Source organism: Mytilus trossulus, chromosome 14 (genome assembly GCF_036588685.1).
Source record: "Mytilus trossulus isolate FHL-02 chromosome 14, PNRI_Mtr1.1.1.hap1, whole genome shotgun sequence".
Classification (NCBI taxonomy): domain Eukaryota; kingdom Metazoa; phylum Mollusca; class Bivalvia; order Mytilida; family Mytilidae; genus Mytilus; species Mytilus trossulus.
Genome location: NC_086386.1, coordinates 73,299,587 through 73,318,083, shown reverse-complemented (window position 1 = coordinate 73,318,083; position 18,497 = coordinate 73,299,587). Strand labels below are relative to the sequence as shown.

Below are 18,497 nucleotides of genomic sequence, written 5' to 3'. Positions count from 1 at the left end.
CCCTTGGCTAGCGAAGATATACAAAATGTTAATCAATTAAAAAAAAAATTCACAGACTGATTTATAACAAAACAATAAACTAAAAGTAGATATAACAGACGGCAACCAATGACTGAACTAAGAAGGTAGAAAAGTGAACATTGAATAAATATTAAAGATTAGTCCCCCACTTTTTGTAAGTACATCAAGTATTTTAAGGGTATTAGGATGATTACAGATTGAGTTTGTTCAGGTTGGGCATCTTTTAGCTCACCTGGCTCATCACTTTGCGTCCGTCGTCCGTCGTCGACCGTCGTCGTTGTTAACTTTTACAAAAATCTTCTCCTCTTTAGAGCAAATCTGACATGGGGTCAGTTATGGGGTCAGTTGTTTATCAGGTCAAGATCTATCTGCCCTGAAACTTTCAGATGAATCACACAACCCGTTGTTGGGTTGCTGCCCCTGAATTGGTAATTTTAAGGATATTTTGCTGTTTTTGCTTATTATCTTGAATATTATTATAGATAGAGATAAACTGTAAACAGCAATAATGTTCAGCAAAGTAAGATTTACCAATAAGTCAACGTGACCGAAATGGTCAATTGACCCCTTTAGGAGTTATTGCCCTTTATAGTAAATTTTAAACCATTTTTCTTAAATCTTAGTTATCTTTTACAAAAATCTTCTCCTCTGAAACTGGGCCAAATTATTCCAAACTTATCCACAATCATCTTTGGGGTATCTAGTTCAAAAAATGTGTCCGATGACCCGACCATCAAATCAAGATGGCCGCCACAGCTAAAAATAGAACATAGGGGTAAAATGCAGTTTTTGGCTTATAACTCAAAAACCAAAGCATTTAGAGCAAATCTGACTGAGTAAAATTGTTCATCAGGTGAAGATCTATCTGCCCTTAAATTTTAAGTTGAATAGGACAACCCGTTGTTGGGTTGCTGCCCCTGAATTGGTAATTTTAAGGAAATTTTTAGGTTTTTGGTTATTATCTTGAATATTATTATAGATAGAGATAAACTGTAAACAGCAATAATGTTCAGTCAGCAAAGTAAGATTTACAAATAAGTCAACATGACCAAAATGGTCAATTTGACCCCCTAAGGAGTTATTGTTCTTTATAGTCAATTTTTAACAATCTTCATAAAATTTGTAAATTTTTATTAACATTATCCACTGAAACTACTGGGCCAAGTTCATTATAGATAGTGATAACTGTAAGCAGCAAGACTGTTTAGTAAAGTAAGATGTACATCACATCACCATCACCAAAACACAATTTTGTCATGAATCCATCTGCTTCCTTTGTTTAATATTCACATAGACCAAGGTGAGTGACACAGGCTCTTTAGAGCCTCTAGTTGTTAGTACATCAAGTATTTTAAGGGTATTAGGATGATTACAGATTGAGTTTGTTCAGGTTGGGCAACACTTTTTGAGATAGCTATAGGGGAAACATCCATGTCATTCTGATATAAAATGTAAAGGAGTAGTAGGTCCAGTAAGGACCTTTTTCTGCCTCAAATTTCAGGTTCATCTGACATTAGATTTTAACCACTGTTTTTAACACTTAAGTGTCTATTTTATTTGAATCCATTAGTTTATGTGAAAGATTTTTAACTGATAAAGTAATTAGAAACAATCCATTTAAGCTCAAATAAGAAAAATCTACCAAATATCCTGGAAAATGTCAACAATGAGAGTGGCCACATTCGTGTTCATCCTCAACCTTTATAAAAGTTATTTATTATCATCAAATACAACTCACATTTTAACATTAGGGATGAAAACAAATGTGGCCACTTTCGTTTTACACAAAAAAAACGTCTAAACTTTAACTTAAATGCTAGATTAGTGAATATTTCAGTAATTTAGCATAACTTAATGATGCTAGTACCCGATATGTGTGCATTTTTTTGTCAAAAACAGGCAATTTTTATGTAGCAGAAGCATTCTACTGTCCAATAAATAACAAAAAGTTTACATTTTAACAATTTTGTAAAACTGCTATATTTTGGGGCCAAAAAGGGATCTTACCGGACCTACTCCTTTGTAGTGTATCATCAAAAAGTCCTCACCCAGGATCAACCAGTTTTAGACACAACATTAAAAAACCATGGCAACCACTGATAGATAAGGTCATAGACCAGGGGACACTACTTACACCATTGAAGGTCGTCTGGAGGATACAACTGTTACTACCTAAATGTTCTGAGCCTCAGAAGGAGCATGCACAGTTGTATGATCAGTAAGTAAAGTATATGTTCTACTGATAAATAAATAAGACTTTAAATGATACAGTTAGCATGGTATTTACGTAGATATCCAAAGAGTTTAGTGAAACAATACAGTTTGTACTATTTATTCTTAGATATCCTTTAGAGTTAGGCTTATTGATACAGATTGTACTATTTATACTCAGATATCCTTCAGAGTTCGGCTAATTGATACAGTTTGTACTATTTATACTCAGATATACTTAGAGTTAGGCTAATTGATACAGTTTGTACTATTTATTCATAGATATCCATCAGAGTTAGGCTAATTGATACCGTTTGTACTATTTATACTCAGATATCCTTCAGAGTTTTGCTAATTAATACTGTTTGTACTATTTATACTCAGATATCCTTCAGAGTTGGGCTAATTGATACAGTTTGTACTATTTATACTCAGATATCCTTCAGAGTTCCGCTAATTGATACAGTTTGTCCTATTTATACTCAGATATCCTTCAGAGTTAGGCTAATTGATACAGTTTGTACTATTTATACTCAGATATCCTTCAGAGTTGGGCTAATTGATAAAGTTTGTACTATTTATACTCAGATATCCATCAGAGTTAGGCTAATTGATACAGTTTGTACTATTTATACTCAGATATCCTTCAGAGTTGGGCTAATTGATACAGTTTGTACTATTTATACTCAGATATACTTAGAGTTAGGCAAATTGATACAGTTTGTACTATTTATACTCAGATATCCCAAGATTTTGGCCAAATGATACCGTTTGTACTATTTATTCTTAAATTTCCCAAGATTGTGGCTAAATGATGCATTTCTTACTATTTATTCTTAGATATCCCAAGATTTTGGCTAAATGATGCATTCCTTACTATTTATTCTTAGATTTCCCAAGATTTTGGCCAAATCATACAGTTTGTACTATTTATTCTTAGGTATCCCAAGATTTTGGCCAAATGTTACAGTTTGTACTATTTATACTCAGATATCCTAAGAGTTAGGCTTATTGATACAGTTTGTCCTATAATTCTTAGATATCCACACGAAGCTGATAGAAGAAGCAGTGACCTGAACTTACGGATTAGTGGAGATGGTTACTTGACTGGTGATTTACAGATGGTGCTGCCACCTATGAGGGGAATCTATCTTGATTTGTACACAGGGTAAACATATAGCCATCATCAACAACTGTAATAAAAAAACAACTTTTTTTTTTCTTATTCAACAAATAGTTGAATAAATTGAACAAAAGTCTTTTTAAAGTATTTCTAATGTAAAGCACAAGGTGTAACACCACTAATTCAGGCCCGGCCAGAAAGCACATACCAGAAAGTAGTACATATTTAACGCAAAATAGTTCCTACACATGAGTGTAACTTTCAAAATATGTAGGATATTTAGATGTTTTTGGTATCAAATAAAAGCTGAAGGACTGGTGATCATTGTAGAACACTTTTGGACTTTTAATTTTAAATATTAAAAGAACTGCACCAAATTTAAAAAAGAGGGTACATTTTGTCTGTTTGTCAGATCTGAAGTACCTGTTTTGGTACATCCGAAGTTCCGGAAACCAGTTCTTTCTTATATGCCATGTAAGGTATGTTGATTTTTTCAGTAGAAGACACCATAAAGTGTTGCTTTGACATGCAATGATTGCCACTTTATTTGAACTTAAAATGAAAGAGGTGTGCCTGGTTGAAATGGAGGAATTTAACATAGAAAGTAATGGGACCATGAATTAGTGGTGTACTTCCTATTACAGAGAATCATCAGAAATCCATTTTTTAGAAGTTGTACCTATTCCAATGAAAATAAGTCAAATTTGATGTTAGTAATCATGTTCAGTCATCTTTTTTTGGTTAACAATTTTGTTAAAGGGAAATTTCAGCTCTTAAATTGGCATACTAAGGTAGTTTAGCCTTTTATGGTCATACAACATGCATGCAGTTAAGACTTGACTCCAAGTTCATATTTTTGCATTATTTTTTTATTGAAATCAATAAAACATGTATATTATGACTTGTGTATGGTAAAAAAAGGCTTTTGGTAAAAAAATCCTATGATATCTTAAGTTTTATTGGTTTTCTTATAGTAGCCTTTTACAATCTAGGCAAATGGTATATACTCATATAAGAATTGCAAAACCTAACTGTACATGCAATTATGAACTAGTTTAGCAAGTTATTTAGCTGAGGGATATATAAATTGCTCTTAATAATCTATGTTTAACCACAGAACTATGGTTAATACCCACAAAAATGCCTTTTTCCAATTTGAAGAAAAAAGGGGGGACACTATTCTTAATTATGTCTAAACTTTGGACTAATATATTTTATTTAATGAAGAATCTCTGATAACAATATGACTATTGGTAAGCACATAGCCTTCCTAAAAGATATTAATAAGTAAAACAATAATATTGAGAATAAAAAAATATATTGGCCAAAATCTGATATTCATATGCAGTTTTCTTTGAATAACCCATATATTACTACCAGTCCAATTTGAGCTTAAAATTAGTAAAATAGGATTTGGAGTAAAGCTTTATATATTTTTTATTGCTTGAAATAGGTCATAGAATGAAATAAAGTAATGCTCAAGTCAATATAGCAAGTTTGGTTCTGTTATAGGTGTAACACCACTAATTCAGGCCCGGCCAGAAAGCACATACCAGAAAGTAGTACATATTTAACGCAAAATAGTTCCTACACATGAGTGTAACTTTCAAAATATGTAGGATATTTAGATGTTTTTGGTATCAAATAAAAGCTGAAGGACTGGTGATCATTGTAGAACACTTTTGGACTTTTAATTTTAAATATTAAAAAAACTGCACCAAATTTAAAAAAGAGGGTACATTTTGTCTGTTTGTCAGATCTGAAGTACCTGTTTTGGTACATCCGAAGTTCCGGAAACCAGTTCTTTCTTATATGCCATGTAAGGTATGTTGATTTTTTCAGTAGAAGACACCATAAAGTGTTGCTTTGACATGCAATGATTGCCACTTTATTTGAACTTAAAATGAAAGAGGTGTGCCTGGTTGAAATGGAGGAATTTAACATAGAAAGTAATGGGACCATGAATTAGTGGTGTACTTCCACAAGGTTGTGATTTATTTTGGGGGTTGTTGTCCTAACACAGCACGTTATTTTAAAGTGTGCACCACGTTTTTATACGACCGCAAATTTTGAAAAAATTTTCGTCGTATATTGCTATCACGTTGGCGTCGTCGTCTGCGTCGTCGTTGTCGTCGTCGTCGGTAGCGTCGTCGTCGTCATCATTCGAATACTTTTAGTTTTGGCACTCTAACTTTAGTAAAAGTGAATAGAAATCTATGAAATTTTAACACAAGGTTTATGACCATAAAAGGAAGGCTGGTATTGATTTTGGGAGTTTTGGTCCCAACATTTTAGGAATTAGGGGCCAAAAAAGGCCCAAATAAGCATTTTCTTGGTTTTCGCACTATAACTTTAGTTTAAGTTCATAGAAATCTATGAAATTTTGACACAAGGTTTATGACCACAAAAGAAAGGTTGGGATTGATTTTGGGAGTTTTGGTTTCAACAGTTCAGGAATAAGGGGCCAAAAAAGGGCCTAAATAAGCATTATTCTTGGTTTTCGCACAATAACTTTAGTTAAAATAAATAGAAATCAAAGAAATTTAAACACAATGTTTATGACCACAAAAGGAAGGTTGGTATTGATTTTGGGAGTTTCGATCCCAACAGTTTAGGAATTAGGGGCCAAAAAGGGACCCAAATAAGCATTTTTCTTGGTTTTCGCACCATAGCGTTAGTATAAGTAAATAGAAATCTATGTAATTTAAACACAAGGTTTATGATTATAAAAGGAAGGTTGGTATTGATTTTGGGAGTTTTGGTCCCAACAGTTAAGGAAAAAGAGCCCAAAGGGTCCAAAATTAAACTTTGTTTGATTTCATCAAAATTGAATAATTGGGGTTCTTTAATATGCCGAATCTTACTGAGTATGTAGATTCTTAATTTTTGGTCCCGTTTTTAAATTGGTCTACATTAAGGTCCAAAGGGTCCAAAATTAAACTTAGTTTGATTTTAACAAAAATTGAAACCTTGGGGTTCTTTGATATGCTGAATCTAAAAATGTACTTAGATTTTTGATTATTGGCCCAGTTTTTAAGTTGGCCCAAATCGAGGGTCCAAAATTAAACATTGTTTGATTTCATCAAAAATTGAATAATTGGGGTTCTTTGATATGCCAAATCTAACTGTGTATGTAGATTCTTAATTTTTGGTCCAGTTTTAAAATTGGTCTAAATTAAAGTGCAAAGGGTCCAAAATTAAACTAAGTTTGATTTTAACAAAAATTAAATTCTTGGGCCTCTTTGATATGCTGAATCTAAACATGTACTTAGATTTTTGATTATGGGCCCAGTTTTCAAGTTGTTCCAAATCAGGATCTAAAATTATTATATTAAGTATTGTGCAATAGCAAGTCCTTTCAATTGCATAGTATTGTGCAATAGCAAGAAATATCTAATTTCACAATATTGTGAAATAGCAAATTTTTTTTTAATTAAGAGTTATCTTTCTTTGTCCAGTATAGTAAGCAAGAAATATCTGCAAGAATTTTTTTTAATTAGAGTTATCTTTCTTTGTCCAGAATCAACTTAAATCTTTGTTATATACAATATACAATGTATATTCACTTTTTACTACCAACTGATAAATTTAAATAATCTTTACCATTCAGTGATAACAAGCAGTTTTTATACGACCGCAAATTTTGAAAAAATTTTCTTCGTATATTGCTATCACGTTGGCGTCGTCGTCGTCGGTGTCGTCGTCGTCGTCGTCTGAATACTTGTTTTTGCACTCTAACTTTAGTAAAAGTGAATAGAAATCTATGAAATTTTAACACAAGGTTTATGACCATAAAAGGAAGGCTGGTATTGATTTTGGGAGTTTTGGTCCCAATATTTTAGGAATTAGGGGCCAAAAAGGGCCCAAATAAGCATTTTCTTGGTTTTCGCACTATAACTTTAGTTTAAGTTAATAGAAATCTATGAAATTTTGACACAAGGTTTATAACCACAAAATAAAGGTTGGGATTGATTTTGGGAGTTTTATATTCAACAGTTTAGGAATAAGGGGCCAAAAAAGGGCCCAAATAAGCATTATTCTTGGTTTTCGCACAATAACTTTAGTTAAAGTAAATAGAAATCAATGAAATTTAAACACAATGTTTATGACCACAAAGGAAGGTTGGTATTGATTTTGGGAGTTTAGGTCCCAACAGTTTAGGAATTAGGGGCCAAAAAGGGACCCAAATAAGCATTTTTCTTGGTTTTCGCACCATAGCGTTAGTATAAGTAAATAGAAATCTATGAAATTTAAACACAAGGTTTATGACTATAAAAGGAAGGTTGGTATTGATTTTGGAAGTTTTGGTCCCAACAGTTAAGGAAAAAGGGGCCCAAAGGGTCCAAAATTAAACTTTGTTTGATTTCATCAAAATTGAATAATTGGGGTTCTTTAATATGCGGAATCTAACTGTGTATGTAGATTCTTAATTTTTGGTCCTGTTTTCAAATTGGTCTACATTAAGGTCCAAAGGGTCCAAAATTAAACTTAGTTTGATTTTAACAAAAATTGAAACCTTGGGGTTCTTTGATATGCTGAATCTAAAAATGTACTTAGATTTTTATACGACCGCAAATTTTGAAAAAATTTTCGTCGTATATTGCTATCACGTTGGCGTCGTCGTCGTCGTCGTCGTCTTCGTCGTCGTCGTCGTCGTCGTCGTCGTCGTCCGAATACTTTTAGTTTTCGCACTCTAACTTTAGTAAAAGTGAATAGAAATCTATGAAATTTTACCACAAGGTTTATGACCATAAAAGGAAGGCTGGTATTGATTTTGGGAGTTTTGGTCCCAACATTTTAGGAATTAGGGGCCAAAAAGGGCCCAAATAAGCATTTTCTTGGTTTTCGCACTATAACTTTAGTTTAAGTGAATAGAAATCTATGAAATTTTGACACAAGGTTTATGACCACAAAAGAAAGGTTGGGATTGATTTTGGGAGTTTTGGTTTTAACAGTTTAGGAATTAGGGGCCAAAAAAGGGCCCAAATAAGCATTATTCTTGGTTTTCGCACAATAACTTTAGTTAAAGTTAATAGCAATCAATGAAATTTAAACACAATGTTTATGACCACAAAAGGAAGGTTGGTATTGATTTTGGGAGTTTCGGTCCCAACAGTTTAGGAATTAGGGGCCAAAAAGGGACCCAAATAAGCATTTTTCTTGGTTTTTGCACCATAGCGTTAGTATAAGTAAATAGAAATCTATGAAATTTAAACACAAGGTTTATGACTATAAAAGGAAGGTTGGTATTGATTTTGGGAGTTTTGGTCCCAACAGTTAAGGAAAAAGGGGCCCAAAGGGTCCAAAATTAAACTTTGTTTGATTTCATCAAAATTGAATAATTGGGGTTCTTTAATATGCCGAATCTAACTGTGTATGTAGATTCCTAAATTTTGGTCCAGTTTTCAAATTGGTCTACATTTAGGTCCAAAGGGTCCAAAATTAAACTTAGTTTGATTTTAACAAAAATTGAAACCTTGGAGTTCTTTGATATGCTGAATCTAAAAATGTATTTAGATTTTTGATTATTGGCCCAGTTTTCAAGTTGGCCCAAATCGAGGTCCAAAATTAAACATTGTTTGATTTCATCAAAAATTGAATAATTGGGGTTCTTTGATATGCCAAATCTAACTGTGTATGTAGATTCTTAATTTTTGGTCCAGTTTTAAAATTGGTCTAAATTAAAGTGCAAAGGGTCCAAAATTAAACTAAGTTTGATTTTAACAAAAATTAAATTCTTGGGCCTCTTTGATATGCTGAATCTAAACATGTACTTAGATTTTTGATTATGGCCCAGTTTTCAAGTTGGTCCAAATCAGGATCTTAAATTATTATATTAAGTATTGTGCAATAGCAAGTCTTTTCAATTGCACAGTATTGTGAAATGGCAAGAAATATCTAATTTCACAATATTGTGAAATAGCAAATTTTTTTTTAATTAAGAGTTATCTTTCTTTGTCCAGTATAGTAAGCAAGAAATATCTGCAAGAATTTTTTTTAATTGGAGTTATCTTTCTTTGTCCAGAATCAACTTAAATCTTTGTTATATACAATATACAATGTATATTCACTTTTTACTACCAACTGATAAATTTAAATAATCTTTACCATTCAGTGATAACAAGCAGTTTTTTTACATCTTAATATTTTATGATGTATTTAAATGAGTAGTAATTGTTGCAAACTCCATTAGAATATTTTAATTGAAATTAGTTTTGGAATAAGGGAAAGGGGGATGTGATTAAAAAATTGGGTTCAATTTTTCTCATTTGAAATTTCATAAATAAAAAGAAAATTTCTTCAAACATTTTTTTGAGAGGATTAATATTCAACAGCATAGTGAATTGCTCTAAGAGAAAACAAAAATTTTAAAGTTCATTAGACCACATTCATTCTGTGTCAGAAACCTATGCTGTGTCAACTATTTAATCACAATCCAAATTTATAGCTGAATCCAGCTTGAATGTTGTGTCCATACTTGCCCCAACTGTTCAGGGTTCAACCTCTGCGGTCGTATAAAGCTGCGCCCTGCGGAGCAACTGGTTGATTATTGGCCCAGTTTTCAAGTTGGCCCAAATCGGGGTCCAAAATTAAACATTGTTTGATTTCATCAAAAATTTAATAATTGGGGTTCTTTAATATGCCAAATCTAACTGTGTATGTAGATTCTTAATTTTTGGTCCAGTTTTGAAATTGGTCTAAATTAAAGTGCAAAGGGTCCAAAATTAAACTAAGTTTGATTTTAACAAAAATTAAATTCTTGGGCCTCTTTGATATGCTGAATCTAAACATGTACTAAGATTTTTGATTATGGGCCCAGTTTTCAAGTTGGTCCAAATCAGGATCTAAAATTATTATATTAAGTATTGTGCAATAGCAAGTCTTTTCAATTGCACAGTATTGTGCAATGGCAAGAAATATCTAATTTCACAATATTGTGAAATAGCAAATTTTTTTTTAATTAAGAGTTATCTTTCTTTGTCCAGTATAGTAAGCAAGAAATATCTGCAAGAATTTTTATACGACCGCAAATTTTGAAAAAAATTTCCTCGTATATTGCTATCACGTTGGCGCCGTCGTCGTCGTCGTCGTCCGAATACTTTTAGTTTTCGCACTCTAACTTTAGTAAAAATGAATAGAAATCTATGAAATTTTAACACAAGGTTTATGACCATAAAAGGAAGGCTGGTATTGATTTTGGGAGTTTTGGTCCCAATATTTTAGGAATTAGGGGCCAAAAAGGGCCCAAATAAGCATTTTCTTGGTTTTCGCACTATGACTTTAGTTTAAGTTAATAGAAATCTATGAAATTTTGACACAAGGTTTATGACCACAAAAGAAAGGTTGGGATTGATTTTGGGAGTTTTGGTTTAAACAGTTTAGGAATTAGGGGCCAAAAAAGGGGCCAAATAAGCATTATTCTTGGTTTTCGCACAATGACTTTAGTTAAAGTAAATAGAAATCAATGAAATTTTAACACAATGTTTATGACCACAAAAGGAAGGTTGGTATTGATTTTGGGAGTTTCGGTCTCAACAGTTAAGGAATTAGGGGCCAAAAAGGGACCCAAATAAGCATTTTTCTTGGTTTTCGCACCATAGCGTTAGTATAAGTAAATAGAAATCTATGAAATTTAAACACAAGGTTTATGACTATAAAAGGAAGGTTGGTATTGATTTTGGGAGTTTTGGTCCCAACAGTTAAGGAAAAAGGGGCCCAAAGGGTCCAAAATTAAACTTTGTTTGATTTCATCAAAATTGAATAATTGGGGGTCTTTAATATGCCGAATCTAACTGTGTATGTAGATTCTTAATTTTTGGTCCCGTTTTCAAATTGGTCTACATTAAGGTCCAAAGGGTCCAAAATTAAACTTAGTTTGATTTTAACAAAAATTGAAACCTTGGGGTTCTTTGATATGCTGAATCTAAAAATGTACTTAGATTTTTTATTATTGGCCCAGTTTTCAAGTTGGCCCAAATCGAGGTCCAAAATTAAACATTGTTTGATTTCATCAAAAATTGAATAATTGGGGTTCTTTGATATGCCAAATCTAACTGTGTATGTAGATTCTTTATTTGTGGTCCAGTTTTAAAATTGGTCTAAATTAAAGTGCAAAGGGTCCAAAATTAAACTAAGTTTGATTTTAACAAAAATTAAATTCTTGGGCCTTTTTGATATGCTGAATCTAAACATGTACTTAGATTTTTGATTATGGGCCCAGTTTTCAAGTTGGTCCAAATCAGGATCTAAAATTATTATATTAAGTATTGTTCAGTAGCAAGCCTTTTCAATTGCACAGTATTGTGCAATGGCAAGAAATATCTAATTTCACAATATTGTGAAATAGCAAATTTTTTTTTAATTAAGAGTTATCTTTCTTTGTCCAGTATAGTAAGCAAGAAATATCTGCAAGAATTTTTTTTAATTGGAGTTATCTTTCTTTGTCCAGAATCAACTTAAATCTTTGTTATATACAAAATTCAATGTATAAAATTGAGAATGGAAATGGGGAATGTGTCAAAGAGACAACAACCCGACCAAAATAAAAAAACACAACAGCAGAAGGTCACCAACAGGTCTTCAATGTAGCGAGAAATTCCCGCACCCGGAGGCGTCCTTCAGCTGGCCCCTAAACAAATATATACTAGTTCAGTGATAATGAACGCCATACTAATTTCCAAATTGTACACAAGAAACTAAAATTTAAAAAATACAAGACTAACAAAGGCTAGAGGCTCCTGACTTGGGACAGGCGCAAAAATGCGGCGGGGTTAAACATGTTTGTGAGATCTCAACCCTCCCCCTATACCTCTAACCAGTGTAGAAAAGTAAAAGCATAACAATACGCACATTAAAATTCAGTTCAAGAGAAGTCCGAGTCTGATGTCAGAAGATGTAACCAAAGAAAATAAATAAAATGACAATAATACATAAATAACAACAGACTACTAGCAGTTAACTGACATGCCAGCTCCAGACTTCAATTAAACTGACTGAAAGATTATGATTTCATCATATGAACATCAGGCACAATCCTTCCCGTAAGGGGTTTAGTATCATACCATCATAACATATATGAGAAGAACATAACCCGTGTCATGCCAACAACTGTTTTTAGAATAAATGTGTTTAGTTCCGACGCAAAGACCTTATCAGTGACTCAATATTAACTCCAAAATATGCAATCTTTAATGACTTGACAACAGTATCGTAATTATATCCCTTCTTAATAAGTCTATTCAAAGGTTTTGTAAGTTTAAGAGGTGAATACTGACACCTTTGTGCTTTATAAAGAATATTTCCATAAAAAATTGGATGTGAAATACCTGAACGTATAAAAAATCTGCATGTTGAGCTATATTTACGAATGATGTCTTTATACCGATGATAAAATTTAGTAAATATTCACTTTTTACTACCAACTGATAAATTTAAATAATCTTTACCATTCAGTGATAACAAGCAGTTTTTTTACATCTTAATATTTTATGATGTATTTAAATGAGTAGTAATTGTTGCAAACTCCATTAGAATATTTTAATTGAAATTAGTTTTGGAATAAGGGAAAGGGGGATGTGATTAAAAAATTGGGTTCAATTTTTCTCATTTGAAATTTCATAAATAAAAAGAAAATTTCTTCAAACATTTTTTTGAGAGGATTAATATTCAACAGCATAGTGAATTGCTCTAAGAGAAAACAAAAATTTTAAGTTCATTTGAATACATTCATTCTGTGTCAGAAACCTATGCTGTGTCAACTATTTAATCACAATCCAAATTTAGAGCTGAATCCAGCTTGAATGTTGTGTCCATACTTGCCCCAACCGTTCAGGGTTCAACCTCTGCGGTCGTATAAAGCTACGCCCTGCGGAGCATCTGGTCTCATTTGAAATTTCATAAATAAAAAGAAAAATTTCTTCAAACATTTTTTTGAGAGGATTAATATTCAACAGCATAGTGAATTGCTCTAAGAGAAAACCAAAATTTTAAGTTCATTAGAACACATTCATTCTGTGTCAAAAACCTATGCTGTGTCAACTATTTAATCACAATCCAAATTTAGAGTTGAATCCAGCTTGAATGTTGTGTCCATACTTGCCCCAACCGTTCAGGGTTCAACCTCTGCGGTCGTATAAAGCTACGCCCTGCGGAGCATCTGGTTTTACATCTTAATATTTTATGATGTATTTAAATGAGTAGTAATTGTAGCAAACTCCATTAGAATATTTTAATTGAAATTAGTTTTGGAATAAGGGAAAGTGGGATTTTATTAAAAAATTGGGTTCAATTTTTCTCATTTGAAATTTCATAAATAAAAAGAAAATTTCTTCAAACATTTTTTTGAAAGGATTAATATTCAACAGCATAGTGAATTGCTCTAAGAGAAAACAAAAATTTTCAGTTCATTTGAATACATTCATTCTGTGTCAGAAACCTATGCTGTGTCAACTATTTAATCACAATCCAAATTTAGAGCTGAATCCAGCTTGAATGTTGTGTCCATACTTGCCCCAACTGTTCAGGGTTCAACCTCTGCGGTCGTATAAAGCTACGCCCTGCGGAGCATCTGGTTTATGTTATTTTGAATAGACAGAAAAAATATAACAGTCATTCCTAATAATTTAATTCTATAAAATTCCATTTTAAGGTGGCTCAATCTTCAGTCAGAAGTGCTGTATTCATTGTTATTTTAATCTTGATAGAGAGTGAATCAAATTGGTTGAAAAAAATAGGGGGCTCCAGACCATTTAAGCTCAGAATATTACTTTTGAATAAGTATGTAAAAGGAACTGTTTTTCAATGAAATGATAGGGAAAGTAGAGGTGATGACATGTTTTTATCAGAATATCAAAAAAACGTTCTGTGACACTTGTTGCAAGCTGTAATATAAAAAGCTGAAATATAGCTTTAAAGAATGAGCAAATAAAAACATAGGTCACTGATAATGAAAAAAAATTTTTAGCCTTAAACCCAAAATTTGGCGTCCTTCAGCTGGCACCTAAACAAATATATACTAGTTCAGTGATAATGAACGCCATACTAATTTCCAAATTGTACACAAGAAACTAAAATTAAAATAAAACAAGACTAACAAAGGCCAGAGGCTCCTGACTTGGGAAAGGCGCTAAAATGCTGCGGGGTTAAACATGTTTGTGAGATCTCAACCCTCCCCGTATACCTCTAACCAATGTAGAAAAGTAAACGCATATCAATACGTACATTAAAATTCAGTTCAAGGGAAGTCCGAGTCTGATGTCAGAAGATGTAACCAAAGAAAATAACAAAATGACAATAATACATAAATAACAACAGACTACGAGCAGTTAACTGACATGCCAGCTCCAGACTTCAATTAAACTGACTGAAAGATTATGATTTCATCATATGAACATCAGGCACAATCCTTCCTGTTAGGGGTTTAGTATCATACCATCATAACAAATATGAGAAGAACATAACCCGTGTCATGCCAATAACTGTTTTTAGAATAAATGTGTTTAGTTCCGACGCAAAGACCTTATCAGTGACTCAATATTAACGACAAAATATGCAATCTTTAATGACTTTACAACAGTATCGTAATTATATCCCTTCTTAATAAGTCTATTCAAAGGTTTTGTAAGTTTCTGAGGTGAATACTGACACCTTTGTGCTTTATAAAGAATATTTCCATAAAAAATTGGATGTGAAATACCTGAACGTATAAGAAGTCTGCATGTTGAGCTATATTTACGAATGATGTCTTTATACCGATGATAAAATTTAGTAAATGTTTTGACTAGTTTGTGATATCGAAAACCCTGGTGTAATAATTTTTCAGCAATACATAAATTTCTCTCGTTAAAATCTAAAACATTGTTACATACACGAGCGAATCGTACAAGTTGAGATATATAAACACAGTAAGATGGTGACAAGGGAACGTCACCATCTAAAAACGGATAATTAACGATAGGAAATGAAAAATCACCCCTTTTATCATAAATTTTAGTATTCAGCTTTCCGTTAGTGTTATAGATATCAAGATCAAGGAAAGAGCAGTGGTCATTGTTAGTATTAGCTTTATTTATACATACTGAAGTCGTCATTATTGAGAGCCAAAATATCATCCAAATATCTAAAAGTATTATTAAATTTGTTTATCAGATGTTGTTTCGATGGGTCTTTGCTTATTTTTGTCATTAATTGTAACTCATAACAATACAAAAACAGGTCCGCAATAAGTGGTGCACAGTTAGTCCCCATTGGAATTCCGATAATTTGAAGATACACGGAATCCCCAAAGCGAACAAAAATGTTATCTAGTAAAAATTCAAGGGCATATATAGTATCAAAGCATGTCCAATTAACATAGTTTTTTTGTTTATTGCTACTAAAAAATGACCTAAAAGAGTTTGAACATATATATTCACATTCTGATTTTCTAAATGCCCATTTAATTAGATGTGTGAATTTTTTCTTAATGAGAATGTGAGGCAAAGTGGTATACCGGGTAGAAAAATCAAAACTTTGAACAGATTCAAAATCACCAATATAAGCATGCAATTTATCAAGTACTTCCAACGAGTTCTTGACACTCCAAAAGTAATTTATTCCACTATTTTCGAAGGCCTTATTTGAACAATTTATTATCAGGTTTTTAATTGTACCAAGTGTGCTGGTAAGAAGAATAGACAATTTAGTAGTTGAAAAATGGCTTGAAGACGAAATAAATCTATATTTGTAAGGGGTTTTGTGTAGCTTCGGAAGCCAATACATAGTTGGGACTTTCATTGTATTTGGCTCTGCTTGTAAAGCGGTAGCTAAAAGTTTATGTTTGTTACAGATTTTGTTTTCTGAAAATGGAGTCAGTTGGAATGTTGGTGAATTGGTGATTTCCTTTTTCAGAACCTCAATGTAAAATTTTCGTCAAACAATAATAATATTATTAGCAGCTTTATGGGCTGGGACAAAAACAAATTCCTTGGCTAGTTCTTTTCGTTTATGTTTGATACGAGAAATAGGTTTATTGTGGTTATTGTTAATAGTAAAATGTTCTTTAAAATGTTGAATACGTATATCAACTACTTTCATTACTGAATTAAAAAAAGAGTCCAGAGATTTATTGTCAGGTTTTTCCCGTTTTATCCATTTTATACGGTAAGTATGGAGTGAGTCGTGGATGATATTACGACACTCATTCCAATTAATAATTGACGGGAGACGATATTTAGGTCCTTTACTGAGGGATGATTTTAACTCTCGGTCTTGAACGATGTTAAGATCTCCTGTTATAACATGGGAAATGGGTCCATAAATATATTCGGAATTACTGCAATTACATAAAGTAGGTCACTAGGTGTATTTTCACTGATATTAACATCTTTACACAATTGACTATAACTAAACACAAATTTCCGGGTAGATTTCTTGTAAATATAACAAATAAGAGGTAGCTCAGTATTGTCAAAATATCCAGGAATATGTTCTTTAACAGAATGGTCATTAAATATACCGGCAATATTTACAAAATCAAAGCCTTTATTGACATACTTAATTTTAATAAAATGTTTCTTATGATCTTCAGGGCGATCAATTTGGGGAAATAATTTAGAATAACAACATGCCATAATAATTTGAACAATTTCATACTTAGGACTGCTATATGTAATTGTGTTGCAATCCTCCAAAATTTTATTTAACTTATTAACCGGTAACGAACAGAGTTTTGTTAACAGATAATGTCTGCTGTTGTTTTTTGAAATAGAAATTAGGTCCGAAATATTGGTATGATTGGCCCAACATTTTCTATGATTGCGATTTGATCTTCGACAGTGAGAACGGTTTTTACGAACAGTTTTAGAAACTATAACCAAAATGTTAACGGAATTGGTTCTAGATATATTACCAATTTCCATGATATTATCATTAAGACCGAGAGGGTAAACTGTCTGTAATTTTTTAATCCAATTTAATTCAATTATTTTCCGTGATCGTACAAACTTTGAATGCGATTCACCAGGCTGCTTAATTACTACTTCTAAAGGTTGAACTGCCAAATTTTTAAAAGGATGGTTGTGCTTCTTAAGGTGTTGGTAAATGATACTTTTGAATTTATTGGGTCTTTTAAAACGATACAGATGTTCTTGAGTGCGTTTAGATAAATATCGACCAGTTTCTCCTACGTACTGAATACCACACCCCGGATTGTTTCATGTGAGTAAATAAATAATACTGTTTGTTTTTCAAGTAATATCAGTTTCAAAATTTAAAGAAAATGTGCGACTATTAAACGTGGACCTTACCATATTGTTGGTGGAAAGACGGGGACATGTAAATCATTTTTTGGCATGACACTTATCGATAGAAGGGTAACCACGATTTTTATTGTTAAAAATGTTACCGATGGTAGTATTTTTAGATAACCAATTTTGAAGATTGAGACGTGTAGATACCCTTTGAACAAGTTTAGTATTTAGTATTTTTCCATTTCTAAGCTTCATAATTGTTTTGTTAGTGAATTATATAATAAAGGAGCAAAGATTGGCGTCCAGAATATGAACCAGCATACAATAATTTTAAGTTATGTAAAATTGATAAATTTGTTCAGCTAAAAATGTCAAACGCTACCAGTATTAATTACCCCAAAAAAGATAGGGTATATCAGGGTAGGACTGTTGGCTGACTAAATAGTAGAATGGGGCTAAATATTGAAATACTACTTTTTGATAAATATTCCTCAAGTAATGAACTAGAGCAGTTCTCGCTCGGACACACATTCCATAATCTAGTATATTATAAGAGCATAAACCTGAAGCAAGGGGAGGCACTCTACTGCCTCCACACGGCACTAAAGACAAACTCTGTAAAAAATAAAATTGAGAATGTGTCAAAGAGACAACAACCGGACCAAATAAAAAGCGCTAAAATGCGGCGGGGTTTAAAAAAAGTATAATGAATGTACGACAAAAAATTTTCATGTGCATGGTAATCATGCGTGAAATTATGCGCAGTCGAATAGTCCGGATCCACCATAAGCGGTAGTAAATTATGAAAAAACATTGATGATGTCACAGTCACATGACAAAATTATGTCTATGAGCTGATAGGCAAAGCAATGTCAGCCAATCACATTAATTGAAAATTGAATTATTTAGGAATA

General features: G+C 32.4%; 1 protein-coding gene across 2 annotated transcripts in view; it reads left to right on the top strand.

Moving 5' to 3' along the window:
* LOC134696790 (uncharacterized) overlaps window positions 1-18,497 on the top strand; it is a 63,081-nt gene that overhangs the window by 21,136 nt on the left and 23,448 nt on the right. For both annotated transcript variants that reach the window (XM_063558734.1, XM_063558735.1), the window contains exons 8-9: window positions 2,048-2,239; window positions 3,272-3,400. In XM_063558734.1, coding sequence (XP_063414804.1) covers window positions 2,048-2,239; window positions 3,272-3,400 — 321 coding nt within the window. The remainder of the gene's footprint in view (window positions 1-2,047; window positions 2,240-3,271; window positions 3,401-18,497) is intronic.